The following is a 22,500-nucleotide window of genomic DNA, read 5'->3' as shown; positions in this document are numbered from 1 at the left end:
AAGTATATATTGGTACACATAAAGACATATGTATGAGAATTTTGTATATAATTCGCCATTTTGTTGTATATTTATTGCATTTTGTAATCTTAAATTAAATATTTATTTGTAAATTTTGTATAAGTATTTCGAAATGTGTAATTTTTAAAAAAATATATTTAATACTTTTTTGATGGAATGGATTCCTTTTGCAATTTTAGAAAAATGCTAAGTGTAATTAAATATTATTAATGCAATTTAGATTTAAAGTTTTTTAAGATTTTTTGACGAATTTACAGATACACCTTTATACTTAATGTTGGACTCGCGATACTTTCTTTTTAAATTAGTTATACTTAAAAAGTCCACAAAAAAGTTAAAACTGTAGACATATTCAAAACTTTATAATGCGAAAGTGACTTTTAAAGAGCGTTGCTTTAATAGTAATCAGAGTGGTATTTTATAAAGAAACTTACAATTTTATTTATTTATTTATTTATTTAAGTATATCCTGCAACAAGTATACAGTTAACGAAATTTGCATTTTATAAACAAATAATTGTTACCAGGGAAATCACTTCTTAAACTTCCAAAGTCAATAAATGCCTGGCAACTGTAAATTTTAAAAGTTCTGCTAAAATATCGATTAAACAAATTTATATAATCATTCGCAAGAACATTAAATAAGTAACAATATCTAAAACGGAAAGAAATGAAGATATTTTTAAAAAAATGTCTAAGGAAAAAACCGCAGGAAATGAAACCAGGCGCCATATTGGATGCTGTCATTTCGCAATCCTCGGCCACGGCTAATAAATGTTTGCTTTACAAGTTGGCGGACTATAAAAGAGGTATTTGACTTAAAACACACTTTCTGAAGTAAAAGGTGGAATTTTCTTAATTCTTTACAAGGTGGCGATTTGATTGATGCCATCAACACCGGTGGTCTGGTGGCGGTGGAGCAACTTATACGCGAACAATTCGGTGTTTTTATGTATAACGATGGCAAGGGCCAAGTTATCAATCGTGCTGAGTTCTTACGTTGGAAATATCGTGACCATACAGAGGTAACCATACCCATAGAAGCCTCTTTGTCTATACACGATCCTTTGGGCAAATGGAAAGATCATAATGCCTGCTGGCAAATGCAATATCGAGGAGCTTTGGGTGAAAGTTTACTGCATGTTTTGATTATATGTGATTCGAAAATTCATACAAAATTGGCTAGAATATTGTTGAGAGTTTTTCCACGTTTGGCTTTGGATGTTATGGAGGGTGAGGAGTATTTGGGAGCTAGTGCTTTGCATTTGGCCATTGCCTATAGTAATAATGAGTTGGTGGCTGATTTAATTGAGGCAGGAGCTGATATAAATCAAAGAGCTATAGGCAGCTTTTTCTTACCACGTGATCAGCAAAGAGCCAATCCGGCTAAGAGTACAGATTATGAGGGTTTGGCTTATATGGGGGAATATCCTTTGTCATGGGCTGCCTGTTGTGCTAATGAGAGTGTTTATAATTTGCTAATAGATCATGATGCTGATCCAGATGCCCAAGACTCATTTGGTAATATGATTTTACACATGGTAGTGGTGTGTGATAAGTTGGTAAGGGAGGAATAAGTTATAGAAAAAGCTCTCTTAAAGCTTTAAGTTATTTTTTTTTTCATATAAAAGGACATGTTCGGCTATGCTCTTCGACATCCTAAGACGCCTGCCAAAAATGGCATAGTTAATGATTCGGGTTTAACACCTTTAACTTTGGCCTGTAAACTTGGTCGGGCAGAAGTTTTTCGTGAAATGTTGGAACTATCCGCCCGAGAATTTTGGCGTTATAGTAATATCACCTGCTCTGGATATCCTTTAAATGCTTTGGATACACTTTTACCAGATGGCAGAACTAGTGAGTTATTAAGCCAAGCTTTATAAAGTATATAATTTCCCAATTTTCCAGATTGGAATTCCGCTTTATTTATCATACTGAATGGTACCAAGGAGGAACATTTGGATATGTTAGATGGTGGCATTATACAACGTCTACTGGAAGAGAAATGGAAAACATTTGCCCAAAATCAATTCTTAAAACGTTTACTCATTTTATTGGTTCATTTATTGTGTTTATCGACATCGGTTTATCTGAGACCTGCTCATGATGGTGACGACGACGATGATGAGGAGGGAACAGATCTAAAGGATAAGTTGAATGTTAAGGCAGAGGAGGAAGAGGATTATGAGATACAAACTATAGCCCGCTGCGTTGCTGAGTTGTGTACCATTATAGGAGTTCTAAGTTTTCTTATATTTCAACAAGGCGATGAAATCAAAAATCAGGGACTTTCGGCGTTTCTGAAGCAGTTGGTAAATTATTAACTGATTAAATCCATTTAAATTGGAACTAATGATTTATATACATAGTCTCATGCTCCCGCCAAGGCCATATTTCTAATCTCAAATCTTTTGATTTTGGCTTGTATACCTTTTCGTTTAATGGGTGACACCGATACCGAAGAGGCGATATTGATTTTTGCGGTACCAGGCAGCTGGTTTCTTTTGATGTTTTTTGCTGGGTAAGATAAAAGGAAAGTGAAAGCGATCTGTACACAGAGGGGGAAAAATTATACACGCCTGGTACCAAATTGAGACCAAATTTTTCAATAACAGCCGTTGTCAAGTTTATACATACGTACGACAACACTATGTAATGTTGACAACGCAACGTTGTCAAAAATGCAACAATTCGTTGTCGAAATCAAAATTTTATACTCATCCGTTGTCTAAAAGTTAACAAACGTGGTAAGCTCGCTATTGACAACATATTGTGAGCTTATCATACTTGTCAACGGATGTTATTGAAAAATTTGGTGTCAATATCGTACCAGGCGTGTATATTTTTTTCCCTCTGTGTACTTTCTAATAGTTAGAAATTAAAAATTCCTTCACTGTACGGTCTGGAATTCTCTTTAATTCTTTTCAGAGCTGTTCGTCTAACTGGTCCTTTTGTGACCATGATTTATTCCATGATAACTGGTGACATGTTTACCTTTGGCATTATATACTCCATAGTACTATGTGGCTTTTCACAGGCCTTTTATTTTCTATATAAAGGACATCCTCAACTACAGTCTACCATGTTTAATACATATCCTAGTACCTGGATGGCTCTATTTCAAACCACTTTGGGAGATTATAATGTAAGAATTACTAACATATAGTTAAGAAACTCTAATTAAAAAGGGTTAATTTTTCTGTTTTGTAGTACCCCGATTTAAATCAAACAACCTATCCAAATCTTTCCAAAACTGTCTTCGTTATGTTTATGATATTTGTGCCCATACTTTTGCTTAATATGTTAATCGCCATGATGGGTAATACATATGCCCATGTAATCGAGCAGTCGGAAAAGGAATGGATGAAACAATGGGCCAAGATAGTGGTAACTCTAGAACGAGCAGTACCCCAGGCCGATGCAAAAAGTTATTTAGAAGCTTATTCTATACCTCTAGGGCCCTCCGATGATTCAGGTTTTGAGGTTAGAGGTGTCATGGTGATAAAAAGTAAAAGTAAAACTCGTGCTAAGCAGCGCAAGGGAGCTGTTTCTAATTGGAAGAGGGTAGGAAGAGTAACCTTAAATGCCTTAAAGAAACGTGGCATGACAGGAGAGGAAATGCGACGTTTAATGTGGGGTAGAGCTTCCATCTCTAGTCCCATAAAAATTGCTAAGCAAAAACTAAAAGATCCTTATAATCTAAGTGCAGTTAATGCTACTGGTCAATCGAATATAACTAGTGCTATGGATATGCTAAATTTTGCCAATGATCCTACCTCTAGTACGGGTACAGCTTTCAGAGCTTCTACAGCAGCGTGCGTTGCGGTTCCAGATCCCTTTAGAGAACTAGTGCTTAAAGCTGATGAACCTCCTGAAATACATGATCCACAATTTTATGCCGCCTTAAAGGAGTTAGCCAATAAGGCATTTGACTTGGTTCAGCAGACTTTAAAAGCTCAAGAGATAAAACCTAAAATAGCTATAGAAGCCACCAGCTTAAAAGATGTTAAACTAACCAAACCACCAGAAACAACAAATGTCACTGACACTACTGATACCGTAGCCATGCCTTTAGCTGGTAATTTGACCACACTTTTTCAGGATCCTAAAGATATGGTGGATCCCAAAAAGTTGGAACAATTTTTGAAAATGGTGGCTGAGGTAGAAACAGAAGAAAGTGATGGTGGAGGACCCATACTGGGAAAGCTTTCGCTAGCTCGTAGAACTAGAAATGCTCTCTTTAAAGCTCCTATAGCAAAAGGCGACAGTTCGGATAAGTTGATAACCTCTGTATGGGATCAAATACCTCCGGAAGAGGAAGACAGCATACCGGTAATTTTAAATTTGAAGTTGTTTACCTAAATTCTTTTATTCTAAATTCCTTTTAAAGAATTTCGATTTTCAACAAGCCTTAGAGGAACATATTTTAACTGTGGAACAGGAGGCGGAAGTAGAAACTGAAACTGCTAATACAGATGATTCACCGGAAAACTATGATGACATACCCACCGTAGAGGAGGTTCACGCCACCATGAAACAGTTTCATTTGCGTAAACGTCAGTATCAACAGGATGATGCTGCACGCAGGGCAAAAAGTGCCAGAATGCGTCGTAAAAATAAGTTAATTTAAGATTTTTAGGGAAAAGTATTATCGTGTTTACTAAAGAAATATTTTGCAGGGTTTCTCCAGAGTATCCGGGTGAAAATGCAGATTATTATCAAAGAGGACGTTCAGCTCCCATGAAAAAGCCTAGAGATGAGGATATGTCGTCACCAGATCCTTTGGAACCTTGGAGTACCAGAGAATTGCAGAATATAAATAAAATTTTAGCTAAAAAATGAATAGCAAATGGAAAGCTTTAGAAATTCGGTAGAAAATAAAGGATTTAACAAATATTTGTAGTTTGAATTTTTTTAGATCAAGTTAAGTTTATTTAAATATGTTTTCATTAGATTAATTTGAGTCAATTATAATTTAACCGGAACGATTACGACGTCTACGATTTTTCTTGCCTCCTTTACGACCCTTACGTCCTTTGCGACCCTTACGGCCCTTGCGTCCTTTACGGCCTTTACGACCCTTACGTCCTTTACGACCTTTGCGTCCCTTACGACCCTTACGTCCTTTACGTCCCTTGCGTCCTTTGCGACCCTTGCGTCCCCTACGTTTGCCACGACGAGCACGTGCATCAATTTCTTCCAATTCATTGGCGTTTTCCTCATCATCATCATTTTCAGCTTCCATCAATTCATTGACATCATCATCATCAATCAATTCAGTATTGTCATCATCATCTAAAGGTTCATCGTACAATATAATATCACCATCTTCAAGATCATCATAGAATGCAACATCGTCATCATCATCCAAGAATTCATCCAACAAATCATCTTCATCTTCAATTTCATTATCCAATTCTTCAGGAATTTCTTGAAGCAATTTAGTTTCATTTTTTTGTTTTTCCAAAAGATCTTTATGAACTATATCGTAGGGTAGAGTAACAGAAGCAGCCGAGCTGTAGTGAGCAGCAGCCAGGAATGCCAAGATGGCAAAGAGAAAAGTAAATGATAATTTCATTTTAAATTAAGTCGATTTTCTCAGTTATAAATTTTTTTTAAAATGCTGTTGTTTGCTGAATATCCAACAGCTGAATGATAATTTTACAGCAAATTCTTTGAATATTTATATTAATTGAAATTTCTAAAATTTCTAATTAGAAATTTCGGTTAAACTTAGAAACATTTGTTTAAATATTAGCTCTTAAATTACAAGCCCCATCAAAGACAACAATTTAAAGGCGTTCTGCAAGATGTCTGCAGCATAAAACAACTGTTTTGTGGTTCAAAATATTGAAAATCGGTCACACGATAATTACAGCTGTTTAAAATTGTTTGTGGAAATTTTTAAATTGGGAATTTGTGTAAAATAATATTTTATTAATAGTTAGTATTTATAAAACGGTGTTAAGCCCGGTTACAAAACGTTTGTTAAAAAACTTTCCATTTGTTTCAAAATTTTTTTTCTACGAAATACATGAAAGTTTGCTTTATGATTTTAGAACATGTGGCCCAAATTTGAAATTTTTATAAAAACTAAGTGAAATTTAGAACGTCGTGGAAATAATCTATTCGGGAATTGGTACATATATAAACACTGATATCATTTCCGTAAAGATACCTTTTAAAAAGTATATATTATTTTAATAAAAAAAGAGATGAATCTAGAAACGATATTGCTCCGAAATTTGTTGTGTATGACTGAAAAATCTTCTAGTAAAATCGGTGGAAAAGTACGACCGACTTTTTAAAAGTCGTATGGATTTCTTTTTTTTAATTTAAAATTTCAAATGCCTATTACTCGAAAATTCAATATCTAGCCGATCACTTTCAGAAAATGTTCAAATCGGATGACCCCTGGAACCATTGTAAGGACCATTTTCATATGATAGATTTTGAATATATATTTTAGATTGGAGTTTTCTTTATTTAAACAAGTAAGAAAGTATAGTCGGGCGTGACCGACCATATGATACCCTACACCAGTTATGAATATTAAATGTTATTTATTTTTTATCTTCTATTACCTTGTTCCGATACATTTAAGCAATTTATGGATGAAAAACTAATTTTCTGAAAGAGGCTTTATATTGGAGCTAGGGGCAAATATGGACCAAGCCCGATAAAATTTTGTGAATATATTTATATTTACATAATATTTTATTGTGCTGAATTTCATAGCGATATTTGTGTTTATAAGTTAATTTTGGACATTCAAGTAATTTTCTGAGGGGACTTTGTATGGCAGCTAGGGTCAAATGAGGACCGATCTCTATGAAATTTGGCAAGGTCATCAAGGCTTGTATAAAACTTAGTTGTGCCGCTTTTTATCAATATACAGGTATATTTAACATAATTATGAGCTCAGAAGCCCTTTTCGGGGGGTTCTGTTGTATGGGGGCTAGGTGAAATAATGGACCGATTTTAACCATCAATAGGCTTCGTCCTTGGCCCAAAAAAGCGTGTGTGCCAAATTTCATCCAATTATCTTGAAAATTGCGACCTGTACCTTGCGCACAAGGTTTACATGGACAGCCAGCCAGCCAGCCAGACGGACGGACATAGCTTAATCGACTCAGAAAACGATTCTAAGCCGACTGATATACTTTAAGGTGGGTATAGGTCAAATATTTTTGTATGTTACAAACATCAGCTCAAACCCAATATACCCTCCCCACTAAAGTGGTGTAGGGTATAAAAACTATAGCCAATTTTAGATTTCTTATTTACATTTCAATTTAGAGTTTATCATAAAGAGATCAAAATGGTAGATCCAAGTGTATCCCCAATGATGTAGACACGTAGACAACCTGCTCACATTAAAGTTAAAGAATGTAAGAGTGAAATAGATTTTTATTATTTTATCAATTAGAGCTTTATTTTACATTTTTATGGAACATCGGTTTCTTCTTTAGCCCTGTCTATATAAATTTCTTTTCGATGCTAGATCTATTTTGATGTTGTTTAAAAATTTGTTCAATATTTTATTGTTTGCGTCAATTTTGCATTATAACAATTGTTCCATAAGTAGACATAACAAGTTTTGTATCTTATGCTATCTATAAGTTGGTTTTTATACCCTTCACCATCGTGCGAAGGGCTTCTGGATACTTATATATAGCGGAGTTGATAAAGTCATGTTCGTCTGTTGAAATCAATGTTCTAAAGACCTCAGATATTTTTGGGATCCAAACCTTCAATAATTCTGTCAGACATGCTTTTGAGAAGTTTCTTATTTAAAATCAGCAAAATCCGTTTATAAATAATGGAGATATAAACAAAAATTTCATAAAAAAAAGATAGTTTTTGCATGCTGTGAAAAAAGCAGCAACAACATTGCTTATTAGAAAAAAACGTATGTCTGGATGTGTGTTTGGTTTCATTGCTTTGCGTATTTTGTTTTTTTTGGTGTTTTGCTTGGCGTTGTTGTTGTTTTTGAAAACTTAAATAGTAAACTAATAATTGTACGATATTTCGGATATGGACTTTATATGGGAGCTAAGATTAATTATGGATCGATCCGGAAAAATTCAAAGAATGATTTGTATATATGTACGTATGTATGTATTTCGGTGTAGAGTTTTATCCCGTCTTCATAATTAAGTAATGAGTACTTTCACAGAAAAAAAATTTATCGCGATATTATTATTAATTCGTGAGTTATTTACGATTAAGCGATTTTCGGAAGTGAACTTTATTTGGGAGCCATGACCAATTATGAACCGATCCGTAAAACAATTTCTAAGAGTAATTTGCATATATTTACAACATATTCTAGTATAATTTCAATATCATGAGTTATTTACGATTAAGTGATTTTGGGAAGTGGACTTTATATAGAAGCTATTGCTTCCGGTAGTATGTAAAATTGTATCGGGTTATATGAACTTTTGAACCGATTACACTATGCCTGGGAGGTGACACCATTTTCTGAGAGGACCCCCTGTGTTATAATTCCCTAGTCAAAAGAAAAGACTTGTGAAAAAATAGCTACTATAGTTTCAATAGTCTATTTAGTTTAGAAGATCTGAGAATATAGTTTTGTTTATAAAGTTCATTTTATTTAAATATATATAATTTATTAAAATAATTTAGAAAAGTAAGTTGTTAACCGGAACGGTTTTTGCGGCTCCTGCGATTCTTGCGGTTTTTGCGGTTCTTGCGATTTTTACGGTTCTTACGATTTTTGCGATTCTTGCGGTTTTTGCGGTTCTTACGATTTTTGCGATTCTTGCGGTTCTTGCGATTCTTACGGTTCTTACGATTTTTACGATTCTTACGTCCCTTACGTCTACGACGACGGGCACGAGCATCAATTTCATGCAATTCATTGGTATTCTCATCATCGTCATCATTTTCAGCTTCCATCAATTCATTGGCATCATCATCAATCAATTCAGTATTGTCATCATCATCTTGAGGTTCGTCAAATAGCTCTACTTGGTTATCATCATCCTCAAATTCATCAATGAATTCATCATCATCTGCAAGTTCATCAAATTCTTCAGGTTCAATTTCATGATATTCCAAGCGTTCTTGCAATGCACCGTCATCGGCTAGAGCAACAGAAGCAGCAGAGCTATAGTGCACAGCACAGAGCAAAGCCAAGATGGCAAAGAGAAAAGATAATGATATTTTCATTTTTAGTAATATAATCTAAATATCCCTAGATAAGAATTAGTCCAAATGTTATGTTAGATAGAGATGCAATAGCTGAATGATAGTTTAATTTTTAGTTCTTTTAATATTTATAGAAAAATATGCTTAAAAATATAATTAAAATTTTTGTTTGGTTAAAAAAACTACAAGCTTAAACTGAGACCATAGATTGTAGGCGTTTGGTTTCTCTAGTATGTATCACAGTTGAAAATCATTGACGCTTTACTTGATAATGACATCAATAATTTTGTATAATACAACATTGAAAATTATTATAAAGATCGAATTTTTATATTACCCATAAAAATGTCTCTCGTAACCCGAAATTTAAACATATGTTTTAAATTTATTATTATTTACCAAATACCAAATGCACCAACATAAAACAACTACAACAAATTGATAGTTTTATGTTGCAAACAACAAATAAAATAGTTCATTTTGGAGGCCCGGTAATTTATAATACAATATTTATACAACTGTTTGAAAACATCAACCTTAAATTACAACTTTTTAACTCAATTTGTAAATTTGTATAAATATTCCAAGAATTTAAGAGAAAAGTATCATTCAGCTATTGCTTTTCTAACAAACAATAGCATTACAAAAAAAATTTTAACCAACAAAATTATTTAATTTAAAATGAAATTATCCGTTAGTTTCCTCTTTGCCATCTTGGCTTTCATTGGTACTGTTCACTACAGTTCAGCTGCTACTGTTATTTTAGCTGATGACAGTTTTTTGGAAGAATCCTTGCCAAAATATGATGACAAGCCTAAATCAAAGGAAGTTTTACCCAAAAAATTGGATAATGAAATTGAAGATGTTGACGATGGATTCTTTGATGATGATGACGATGTTGAATTCTATGATGATCTTGAGGATGGCGATATTGTACTGTTCGATGAACCTTTAGATGATGACACTGAATTGATTGATGATGACGATAATGAATTGATGGAAGCTGAAAATGACGATGATGAGGAAAATATCAATGAATTGGAAGAAATTGATGCTCGTGCTCGTCGTCGTAGACGTAAGGGACGCAAGGGCCGTAAAGGACGCAAGGGTCGTAAAGGACGCAAGGGCCGTAAAGGACGCAAGGGCCGTAAAGGACGTAAGGGACGCAAGGGCCGTAAGGGTCGCAAAGGACGTAAGGGCCGCAAAGGACGTAAGGGCCGTAAGGGTCGCAAAAATAGACTTCGTAATCGTTCCGGTTAAATACTCACTGCCTTGACTTAATGCACCTTTAAAAATATGTAGATGAATAAAAATGAACGAAGAGTAAAAATGGGAAGGGGAGGAGGGAAAAAGTCGGCGGGGAAGCCCGGGAGAGGGGGGGCCAGAACGAGAGGGGAGGCGAAGGGGGAGCACAAAGAAAGAGGGAGGGCAAAAAAAACGAACGAACGAACGAACGAACGAACGAACGAACGAACGAACGAACGAACGAACTAACGAACGAAAACGAACGAACGAAACGAAACGAACGAACTAACGAACGAACGAACGAACGAACGAACGAACGAACGAACGAACGAACGAACGAACGAACGAACGAACGAACGAACGAACTAACGAAACGAACGAACGAACGAACGAACGAACGAACGAACAACGAACGAACGAACGAACGAACGAACGAACGAACGAACGAACTACGAACGAACGAACGAACGAACGAACGAACGAACGAACGAACGAACGAACGAACGAACGAACGAACGAACGAACGAACGACGAACGAACGAACGAACGAACGAACGAACGAACGAAACGAACGAACGAACGAACGAACGAACGAACGAACGAACGAACGAACGAACGAACGAACGAACGAACGAACGAACGAACGAACGAACGAACGAACGAACGAACGAACGAACGAACGAACGAACGAACGAACGAACGAACGAACGAACGAACACGAACGAACGAACGAAACGAACGAACGAACGAACGAACGAACGAACGAACGAACGAACGAACGAACGAACGAACGAACGAACGAAAAGAAGAACGAACGAACGAACGAACGAACGAACGAACGAACGAACGAACTAACGAAGAACGAACGAACGAACGAACGAACGAACGAACGAACGAACGAACACGAAAACGAACGAACGAACGAACGAACGAACGAACGAACGAACGAACGAACGAACTAACGAACTAACTAACTAACTAACGAACTACTAACTAACTAACTAACGAACGAACTAACGAACGAACGACGAACTAACTAACTAACTAAAACTAACGAACTAACTAACGAACGAACTAACGAACTAACGAACTAACTACACTAACTAACGAACTAACTAACTAACTAACTAACGAACTAACTAACTAACTAACAACTAACTAACGAACTAACTAACTAACTAACTAACTAACTAACTAACTAAACTAACTAACTAACTAACTAACTAACTAAACTAACTAACTAACTAACTAACTGTGCTTAATACTTTTTCTAAGCCTGCACGCTTGCAATAATTTATTGAACTTGGAGAACATTTCAAACTGGTCGTAATTAGAAATAAATTTTTTTAAAAATTTTGTTTGTGGTCTTCAAAGAAAAATTCTAAATTCATTCTAAATTTATTACTTACTATTAAAGAAGTCTGATTAAAGTTTACCTTTTACAACGCCGGCTGCAATGCATCAAAAAACCCCCCAAAAAAACCAATTTATTCAAATTACCAACACTTAACACTTTCATTTCAATACTCGTCTACATATTTTCATAAAACCTTGTATATCTTTCTATTTCAGGTATGAATGTTTTTCATCAGTCAACCTTCCTACGCATAGAGGGAGTTATTTATTATTCCAAAAGCATATTTAAAGCTTTCTTGATTTCATCCTTTAAGAAATGAAATCTATATGAGAGGGAGTTTCCTTTAAAGCCAGGTATTTCTTTTTACAAGTATTTGTGGTCTTTTCAGTTTGCCTTTTTCGTTTTATATGTGTAAATGTGATTTCATTACCAACCAAATCATGATGCTCGTGCTGATGGCGAGCATCATGTTTGTTTTAAACCATGTTTGGCTTAACACAAAACGTTTGCTCTAAAACAAAGGAAAAAAAAACATTGGTCACGTTTCCAGTTGTATTAAGCCATCTGGCTGTGATATTCATGCTGATTACTAATTTTTTCTTTTTGCTTCTAATGCTTCGGTTATGTTCGTCCTGTATACAAAGTACGTTTTGTTCTTTTTCAACAAATGAATAAATAGAAAAATATATATATATTTAAGGTACTTTTAGGTTACGAGGAATTAAACAAACTCATACACGCAAACAAACTCATACTAGTAGAAATTACCCAGCGGTTTTGAAGGTTATCCAGATATACAAATTTTAGTATTTAATTCATATGGGAGGTGCCACGCCCTCTAATTGTATGCCCTGCTTTGTCCTATTAGATTTTTGTTTAACATAATAATACGTACGTTTTTCATATTACTAGTTCGAAACATCCACCCCGAACTACAGGATATAAACGCTCATTTATTTATACACAAACACAAGTATTCGAACCACATAAAAATCTCAATCAAGGTGTACGCGTGTAAAATGAGATCAATTTACTAAAAATGGACTGTTAATGGGCCCCTTCAGTGTTTCTATTTTATTTTTGTTCGTTTTTGTATTTATGTATTTGGGGTGATGGCCAACATGATGTCTAAACGTCAGTGTTGATGAAATGTGTTGATTTTGAAGACTGTTGTTAATTAAAGTTAAGTCACAATTTATTAGAATTTTTTTTCCTAAAAGTTGTTACTTTAATGTGCAGAGCTGAGTTAAGACAAAATGTTTAATTAGAAGATAGATTGTTGTCTATTAACGTTATATATGAAAAATTTTACTTTCAAGGGTTTAAATGAATTCTTATGAAACGTGAGTTAAATTTGGAATGAAATATTGAAACTAGCATTTACTTAAATAAGAGCCATTCATATTAATGCTGACCAAACTGGTCTCCTGTAATCGTTCTCTTTTATTAGCTCTTATAATCTTATCAGATAATTCGCAAAAAACCCCCAATGAGGTTTTCATAGAAAACTAGCGATACCTGTAAGTTCAAACGTTTTTTTTTTGGATTTTAATGTAACCTATGAAAAAATGGAACATTTTAGTTCTACTAGTTTCCCCGATATAAGATTTTTTTTATTTATTTCATATGGGAGGTGTGCTAAGCCCCCTATTGCAGGTCCATCAATTTATTGCCCATCCATTTTTCCCAAATGTTCAAATGAATGTCAAGCTAATAGTTTAATTCATACGAAGTCCGCTATTGCTATTCCACCAAATTATTACCCAAATACTCACATGTATGTCAAAGTTCTTTTAACAAAATTTGGAGATTTTAGCTCCAATAGTTTTGTATTTAATTCATATGAGAGACTTAAGCTCCCGCCTAATTAAAATCCGCCAATTTTCCGCCCAACTGTTGACATAAATCATAAAGTCCTTAGTGCAAATTTTGAAGATTTTAGATATAATAGTTTCCTATATAAACTTGTTTTAGTATTAAATCTATATGTGAGGTGCCACGCCCACTATTGCTATTCGGACAATTTTTTGTACAAAATACATAAGCTGATACTAAAGTGTATATGAAGAAATTTGAGTTCTATAGTTGTTATATTTTCTCAAATATACTAATTTATGACTTTTTCTATGGGAGGCGCCACGCCCACTATAGCTAGGATGCCTATTAGTGCCCATATGTTAATATGGAGAAGTAAAAGATTACCTACATTTCCATCCAAATATATAAAAAGACAAGACAACATATCGTAATACTTATCAGGGGAAAGGATTCAAAAAAATTGTATAAAAGGCCCGAGAAGGTCCTGAACACTGCCTTACCTGGGCTCAACTGAGAGCGCAGTCGAACGGCTGTTATCTCTAGGCGAAGCTATACTCGAAATATAGGAATGCTATACACAAACATCGGACGTTCTCGACTAAAGACAGAATTTGTTGAGAACTTTGAAGCGTGGATCCCAAAAGGTTATGCGGAATATTAAAGCAAAAAAAATCCATTGCAAACGGGGGGACAAAACTGGCATAATGATCTGCATTAAAACCCTAGAAACCGAAATGTACTACCGTCTACTTTATCACAACATAAGTCCATGAAAGAGGTTAATATATTTACTAAAAGGCATTTAGGGCGATATCAAGTGATAAAGTTAAATCTATGATCTTATTAGATTGTAAGAGAGTCATAACGAAAGAGAGAGTATGCTCCCATATTAAGGAGAGTACAATAGGCTCAATAGCGGCCTAGTTGTATTTCTTCGGATCTGATGAAGAACACAACCTCCTTTTAACCACATTTCTCTTTTGAAATTATTGTTTTTGATGAAAATTATCTTCGCCCTAAATTAACTTTATTAATAACATAAAATATATAAAATTATAATCACATCATAATTATATCTCAAAATATTTTTTTGGTGCTGTTTCTTTTTTGGCTCGAAAAACACTATAATGAATGTCATTTTCATAAGAAGTTTTTGTCCTATTTTTGCTTATTAATTAAATTAATTTTTTTTCTTACAATATTTTTGTCCTTTTTGTCAAAACTAATGAGTTGTTACTAATGCGCATAATAATTTTCATTCATTCCATTTTATTTTTGGCGACGTGTCGTACAAATATGTTTTATGTATTACAAAGCTATGATAAGATTAGTTCGAACTGGAGTCAGTGGTAAGAAGATGTATGTATAGTGTGACAATAAATGTTAGTATTAATAATCCCATAATTTAACAGTCAAAAATATGTGTATAGCCTTCTTATAAAGTGAGCATCGCTTAATATATAAATACCATGTTATAGTTTAATTCATGTATGTGTAGCATAAATATTTATGTATGTATGTATATATGTACATGTATATTTAGGTTTTTGTGCAGGAATCAGGGCTTTAAAGGACTTTGTTGATTCATGATTGCAACAACCAAACGGTTCAACATAGAATCATAAGATTTTGAATCCGCACGTTCAACTTTGTATAGCTGTGACCGTAATCCTGTGTGATCCCATCATACTAACCTCACACTTACTTTTTGGAGTAGATTTTTCGTCCTTGGCCATATTTATTCTAATCCATTTTACGCATTCCGTTATTGTGATCAGGTTAACTGTAATATATTTCAGTTTCTGGGTCTTCAATATAGAAACCCAGGCCCACTTTAGAGCCATACAAGGATTCCTTCTTATGAAGTTCTATCTCTAATCTGTGTTTCAATGTGTCCGACTAACACCGCAATATTTTTTTAACATTATTTCGATATTAGAAAATGTAAGAAATTGGCCTCGAAAAGAACTAAAATTACATTTTTGTGAATATCCCCAATTTTGAGATTATTTAACAGCTTAAAAATTTTTTCGTACATTACTTCGAATTTTCGAACTTAATTTTAAGTATTTCAACATAGCATTGTAGTGTCATCAAGTGTACTTCAGACTGCCAAATTTCAGACAATTCGGGCTACGAAAACTGGTTTTAAAGGCTTTAAAAATTTTTCGAACTTAAGTTCGAATTTTCAAACATTTTATTTTTAGTTTTTATGACCCAGAGATTATTTTAAGAGCATACAAAATTTTTCGAACATATCTACGAATTTTCGAATATAATTTCGTATATTCGAACATAATATTGTATTATCATTAGCTGTACTCACAACCGCCAAATTTCAGCAAATTCGGGCTACCGGAATTGGTCTTAAAACAATTTTCCCCAATTAATTCGTCGTTCGTCTGCGTAAGAAATAGAAATAAACCTATCGCATAGTTCGTTACGTACGACGAATTTCGTCATACGCAATGATTGTGTACATTTTCATATACCCAAGTGTGTTCTATTTCTGACGACGAATAATCGTTCCGAAAAATTCGTCGTTCGTCCCAATTGTGCGTATACTATAACTTTCTTGACAGTGGATATTTGGAATAATGTTAAGTCGTAAAAGTCTTTATTAACATTTGAATTTATAAGGAAATCATTCTTTTAAAGTTCTCTCTTAGAGTATGAGTAATATTTACGAGTGCGTCATAAGGTCGTTTAATATTACAAGTCAACTGGAAGATATTTTTCTTTTGTTTCTTTAATAATTATTTCTTTTTTTTTTTTGGCTGATTTAGAAATGGCATGGCGCTCATTAAGATAATTGTTGGCAATTAACTAAATTGACACAACATTTGTTAAGTTCCAAAAGAGAAAAAAAGCAATAGGAACGGAGAAAACAAATTATAAACACATACACACTATAAACATATAAAGAAGTCTTCTAGCTTGCCACATTTTGTATCTGAAAAAGTAATATGACTTCTGAAGCAAACTATAAATTCTCCACAAAATATCGTTATTTACGGTTGCATTTACAACATTTCAAAGGAGTTGCTGTTGCGAAAGACAATGAGTTAAACTTTCTTTTCATAAACATTGTCTTAAATATTAATCACACATTCATATAAAATACAATTTATAATTACAATTAGCTTGTAATGTTCATTTTCTTTTGTGTCTAAAAATGTCTAACGGAAAAATCATAAATTACGCGCTCCAAAAGACGCCGCCGCCGCCTTCTTGCGACAATTACCAAACAATTTCTATGTCACTGTTGGTTTCTTGTTGTTGTTGTCGTCGTTGTCTTCGTCTACCTTTGTAAATGAAAAACATGTTTGTGCAGGTAGATACCTACTTGCATGCCTTGCAAAAGGTTTATCTGTTAGACATATGAGTAACGTGTAAATAGTAGTCTCTCAACGTACAGCCCATTCTCTTTAATTAGGAAAATATTATACAAAATATTCTTGGAGGAAGCTTTACTTCATGTCTTCTCTTAGTTTCCACTATAAACGGAAATAAATGTTACGTGGTATTTGCCAGTACATGATTCAAGTTTCAAGGATGTGGCTGTAATTAATCAAAAGTAATTATAATACTATAATTGTTGTTGTTGGTTAAGGAACATAGTCATTTAAACACATCCTTAGGAGTAAAATAGTAGAAAAAAAGTAGAACATTTTCTTTAAATAGTTCAGCATCTTAAAGTGGGTTTGGTTTGTATTAGACTCAACCTTTGAACTTAAATAAGTTCCACAAATTCTATGTGGATCCATTATAATATGGTTCAATCAGACCTTCTCTTTCACCAAATTTCATGGTTCCTGCCAGAAATTTACTAACTTATTCTCATAGTTTTTTTGACGACCTTAGCTGTTCATGGTCTTCACTCTAGCGGTTTTGCTTTTGAATAAAAATATATTTTGGTTTCTAGGACTTCAAGTACTATAACGGAATGGGGTCCAACAGAGGTTAAAATATTTACCGATAGTAAGAAGTTCAATTAGTGCAATATCAGTTTACATTTAAGAACTTATTGTTCTATAAGACATCCTTAACTGAATACTCTTTAAGAGGTTAGCTTTGTATGTTATGGGTATCAGAAAGAAAGAGCCAATTTGGGAAAGAAACTCGAAAAAGTTAACTTGAACTAACAAGTAAGAGTTCTATATACGGCTGTGTAGAATCTTAAATACTCTTCAATATAAAAATAATCCATCCACATTCCTTATTCAACACATGCCGACCATTCAGCCCTCGCGTATTGAAAAAAAATCGAAATTACATTTTTCGTAATATTTACGAAAATTTCGTGTATAATACGAAATATTATTTAATCAAACCCTTTTCTAATTTTACGAATGTACGAAAACTTTTTGTTCCAAAATTGGATGATCGTATTCACTAGCTTATAAGGCATATAGAGAGGACAGTAAAACTTAAGATCACTTTGTTTGTGAGTGACAAGACTTTGGTGGAAATTATATTCAAATATCTTGAGAGCGATGTTATTTTAGATTTCATATCCCTCAGGAACGCTGAGTGCAAAATTCTAAGGAATTGAGTTTCCGAACATCGGAAGATAATAACTTCATAGAGATTTTTTCCACCAACATGTTCCCGTGAAAGAAGTGTTAAACAGTCTTCCTTGGATCTGATGTAGTAAACATCCTCCTTTTCAATCTAACTTTCTCCAGCGTCTTTAAGTTATTGAAGAAAATGTAATCCATTTTTGGGGTATTCAGTTTTCGCTAAGAAAAACTCTTGTTCTAAGAAATTACATTATCCACAGATTTTAGCAGATACTTTGGCGAAAGCTGAGATGAGAATGACTACTCCGGACAATTCTGTGATATCTCACTATCGGTCATTAGGAAACACATATCTGCTACATGTTATAATTTAGCTCAAGACCGCTGGTCTCATGAGCATATTTGCTCGATCGCAAGGACGCTGTGGCCTCGCATGGATCTTCATAGAACATACTTTCTAATAGGTCTCAGTAGAACGCATCTGAGCGCTCTTTTATCAGTTATCACTAGTCATAACGATATCTATATAACGACTTCTATAGAAGCTGTCAGATTTGGAAACCATTCAAGACGTATGGGTCTTCCATATAACGAAATCTATAGAAGCTGCCAGAACGAGGAGGAGGAAATAATTACTCATCTTCTGTGTAACTCCCCGGTCCTAGAAACGGTTCGCTATCAAACGTTGGGGTCGTTACATTTCTCCGATCTATCTGATCTGTCAGATGTTCTACTAGAACGTTTACTAGCATTCCTAAATTTTTCGAATAGACTCTTAGCACTCTAACAATAATAATGTGCATTTCATATCTGTTTATTTCTGTCTTCTTTATTATCTTCGTATACACTACCTCCTAAATCCTTCTCCTCTACCTTTCTACCTCTATTACTATCGAACTATGCGAACTCTTAAAGATTATATTAGTTTTCGTCACATTTGCACTTTCCACGTTTGGCTTAAATAATTCCTTGTAAATAATTCATATTTTCCCATAATGATTTTCTTACACTTACGAACGATTACAATCGTTTTATTTCTATATTAATAATTCATATGATTTTATTATATTGTCACCACCTTTCTGAAATCTTCCCAAACTGGAGCAATAAAAACTACTTGTGGTGGCAGGCAACATTTGCGCGTTAAGCGTTTAACTTCCTTCTCAAAAAACAAAAATGACAAATGATCGCGTAAACCTTTTGCAAATCCAACCATGATTTTCTTTTACATAACAGGGCGGTTTATGCCAAACTGTGACGCTAATGTTCCTGTTTCGCGCACAACAACAACATTCCTTTTTTAGCTAAACAGGAGTAGAGAAACAGGTCGTTAGTGTCATCGTTAAGCGTTTTATATCGTAAATCTTTAATGTCTGTGTGACTTTTGTGCAAAATAATGTTAATGTTGTGACAATCTAAACGATTATGTTGTGTCAGTGATACAATTTAGTTGTATCCACTAACAGCATTCGTTTCTCATGAATAAAATTAAAGTTTAACATTAAATGTTTTAACAAATAGAAAATTAGGTTTAATACCTATAAGTTAAAGTTTTAAATAAATTTCATTTTAAAGATGTTAGATAAGTTTTTCTACAATTCAATTTACCATATAGATACCAGTCTGAAAGGGGGAGGTATGTCTCTGCCTTTTTTTGCACTTTTTTGCTGTGGCCAATCTTTTGCTAAAATTTTGCTAATTAAATAAATGAAACGAAGCATTAATTTTTAATACACATGCTCACCGCATGCAAACCAACCAGGAGCTGCAGCAACAACAACAACCAACTTGATGATGGAGCACTTGTTAACAACAATATTAAATGTTCTTCTATTCAACCATATTACTACAATGATTGTGGCCAAAATGTACAATTATTCTGGACTTATAATTGTTTTTTATTATATTTTATCATTATAAAGAACCACATTGTGGTTGCCTTCTGACCATTGACTCTTAAGCTCTCAGAGAAACAATTATGAATGCTAGAGCTGCATTTCTCTATGGCTAGAGCAGAGTTGTTGTTACTGGATTAAAAAAATAATGATTGGCTGTTGATTGTTTAAATCAATTAAGTATAAATTATATTGAATCGAGTGCACAAGGGAGTAATTCAGTGTTTTTTAAAGTTAATCTTAGTAAAAAAGGAATTTTAAGAAGTTTGTTAAATTAATAAGTTTGGAATCTATAGTCTAGTCTATAGTCTAGTCTATAGTCTAGTCTATATTCTAGTCTATATCTAGTCTATAGTCTAGTCTATAGTCTAGTCTATAGTCTAGTCTATAGTCTAGTCTATAGTCTAGTCTATAGTCTAGTCTATAGTCTAGTCTATAGTCTAGTCTATAGTCTAGTCTATAGTCTAGTCTATAGTCTAGTCTATAGTCTAGTCTATAGTCTAGTCTATAGTCTAGTCTATAGTCTAGTCTATAGTCTAGTCTATAGTCTAGTCTTATGTCATCTAGTCTATCTATATCTAGTCTATAGTCTAGTCTATAGTCTAGTCTATAGTCTAGTCTATAGTCTAGTCTATAGTCTAGTCTATAGTCTAGTCTATAGTCTAGTCTATAGTCTAGTCTATAGTCTAGTCTATAGTCTAGTCTATAGTCTAGTCTATAGTCTAGTCTATAGTCTAGTCTATAGTCTAGTCTATAGTCTAGTCTATAGTCTAGTCTATAGTCTAGTCTATAGTCTAGTCTATAGTCTAGTCTATAGTCTAGTCTATAGTCTAGTCTATAGTCTAGTCTATAGTCTAGTCTATAGTCTAGTCTATAGTCTAGTCTATAGTCTAGTCTATAGTCTAGTCTATAGTCTAGTCTATAGTCTAGTCTATAGTCTAGTCTATAGTCTAGTCTATAGTCTAGTCTATAGTCTAGTCTATAGTCTAGTCTATAGTCTAGTCTATAGTCTAGTCTATAGTCTAGTCTATAGTCTAGTCTATAGTCTAGTCTATAGTCTAGTCTATAGTCTAGTCTATAGTCTAGTCTATAGTCTAGTCCTAGTCGGTCTATGTCTAGTCTATGTCTAGTCTATAGTCTAGTCTAAGTCTAGTCTATAGTCTAGTCTAAGTCTAGTCTATAGTCTAGTCTATAGTCTAGTCTATAGTCTAGTCTATAGTCTAGCTATGTCTAGGTCTATAGTCTAGTCTATAGTCTAGTCTATAGTCTAGTCTATAGCTAGTCTATAGTCTAGTCTATAGTCTAGTCTATAGTCTAGTCTATAGTCCTAGTCTATAGTCTAGTCTATAGTCTAGTCTATAGTCTAGTCTATAGTCTAGTCTATAGTCTAGTCTATAGTCTAGTCTATAGTCTAGTGTCTATAGTCTAGTCTATAGTCTAGTCTATAGTCTAGTCTATAGTCTAGTCTATAGTCTAGTCTATGTCTAGTCTATAGTCTAGTCCTATAGTCTAGTCTATAGTCTAGTCGATAGTCTAGTCTATAGTCTAGTCTATAGTCTAGTCTATAGTCTAGTCTAGAGTCTAGTCTATAGTCTAGTCTATAGTCTAGTCTATAGTCTAGTTAGTCTAGTCTATAGTCTAGTCTATAGTCTAGTCTATAGTCTAGTCTATAGTCTAGTCTATAGTCTAGTCTATAGTCTAGTCTATAGTCTAGTCTATAGTCTAGTCTATAGTCTAGTAATTTAATGTATTTTTGAATAATTAATTATTAAAGTATTTTGAAAAATCTTTATATTAAGAGGCTGCCATTATAAAATTGTGTGTAATTTAAAACCTTTTAATAAAAATAAAATTAATGAATGAATGTTTGGTAATAAATAAATATATTGTAGATACATTCAGTCTCTCTCCCTTCATTTCTCTTATAAATATTAGTATTTTAACTTGCATAAAAGTACTTACTTAGTTACACCATAAATGTTTTAATTTTTTTTTGTTTTTGGCTATAAAATTTATTTTTATTATTATTCAGTATGTGTCTTTAATTTGCTTCCAACAATATTTATGAATCCTTGTAAGTAACACTTGCAAGGATTCATAAATTTATGCTGAATTTATGTATCCTCGTCTATTAAGTATGTGAGTGTGTATTAATGTATTTTTATAAGATGCCTTAGATTTTATTAAAACAAATATGTATGTGTATGTGTGTTCGCCACTCATTTGCATAATATTTTTCTTTTTATAATCTGGTTGCTTAAGCTTCTTCCTTGTTATTTTACAGATTCCATAGACTTTATTTAGTCTATGGATTGTTCGTTCTTTAACCAACATTATGAACATTTTTGAACCATAAATATGCATTTGTATGGTTTTTCGAGTTACCCGTCTGGCGAAATTGTCTTATGGATTTTTATTAATTTTATTTCGCGCTTTAATTTGAAAAAATAAATTTCTTATTATT

At 33.6% G+C, this 22,500-nt stretch overlaps 4 protein-coding genes across 4 annotated transcripts; 2 read left to right on the top strand and 2 right to left on the bottom strand.

Moving 5' to 3' along the window:
* Window positions 1-673: 673 nt before the first annotated feature.
* LOC119613071 lies at window positions 674-4,863 on the top strand. Its single transcript, XM_037969009.1, has 9 exons — window positions 674-830; window positions 892-1,583; window positions 1,653-1,878; window positions 1,930-2,333; window positions 2,391-2,542; window positions 2,950-3,166; window positions 3,232-4,353; window positions 4,412-4,641; window positions 4,701-4,863. The coding sequence occupies exons 1-9, from the start codon at window positions 692-694 to the stop codon at window positions 4,861-4,863; spliced, it is 3,345 nt and encodes a 1,114-aa protein (XP_037824937.1). The 5' UTR covers window positions 674-691.
* A 133-nt stretch (window positions 4,864-4,996) lies between these two features.
* On the bottom strand, window positions 4,997-5,599 carry LOC119613073 (protein nemuri-like). The gene has a single exon (XM_037969011.1). The coding sequence runs from the start codon at window positions 5,597-5,599 to the stop codon at window positions 4,997-4,999; it is 603 nt and encodes a 200-aa protein (XP_037824939.1).
* Window positions 5,600-8,685: 3,086 nt separating this feature from the next.
* Window positions 8,686-9,219, bottom strand: LOC119613072 (protein PXR1-like). The gene has a single exon (XM_037969010.1). It carries the CDS (start codon window positions 9,217-9,219, stop codon window positions 8,686-8,688), a length of 534 nt encoding a protein of 177 aa, XP_037824938.1.
* A 660-nt stretch (window positions 9,220-9,879) lies between these two features.
* On the top strand, window positions 9,880-10,458 carry LOC119613070 (protein nemuri-like). The gene has a single exon (XM_037969008.1). It carries the CDS (start codon window positions 9,880-9,882, stop codon window positions 10,456-10,458), a length of 579 nt encoding a protein of 192 aa, XP_037824936.1.
* The last annotated feature ends 12,042 nt before the right edge of the window (window positions 10,459-22,500 follow it).

Source organism: Lucilia sericata, unplaced genomic scaffold (genome assembly GCF_015586225.1).
Source record: "Lucilia sericata isolate MDLA Ls3-8-SP2 unplaced genomic scaffold, ASM1558622v1 Contig001960F_arrow, whole genome shotgun sequence".
NCBI classification, from domain to species: domain Eukaryota; kingdom Metazoa; phylum Arthropoda; class Insecta; order Diptera; family Calliphoridae; genus Lucilia; species Lucilia sericata.
This window is presented reverse-complemented; position numbering and strand designations above follow the sequence as displayed.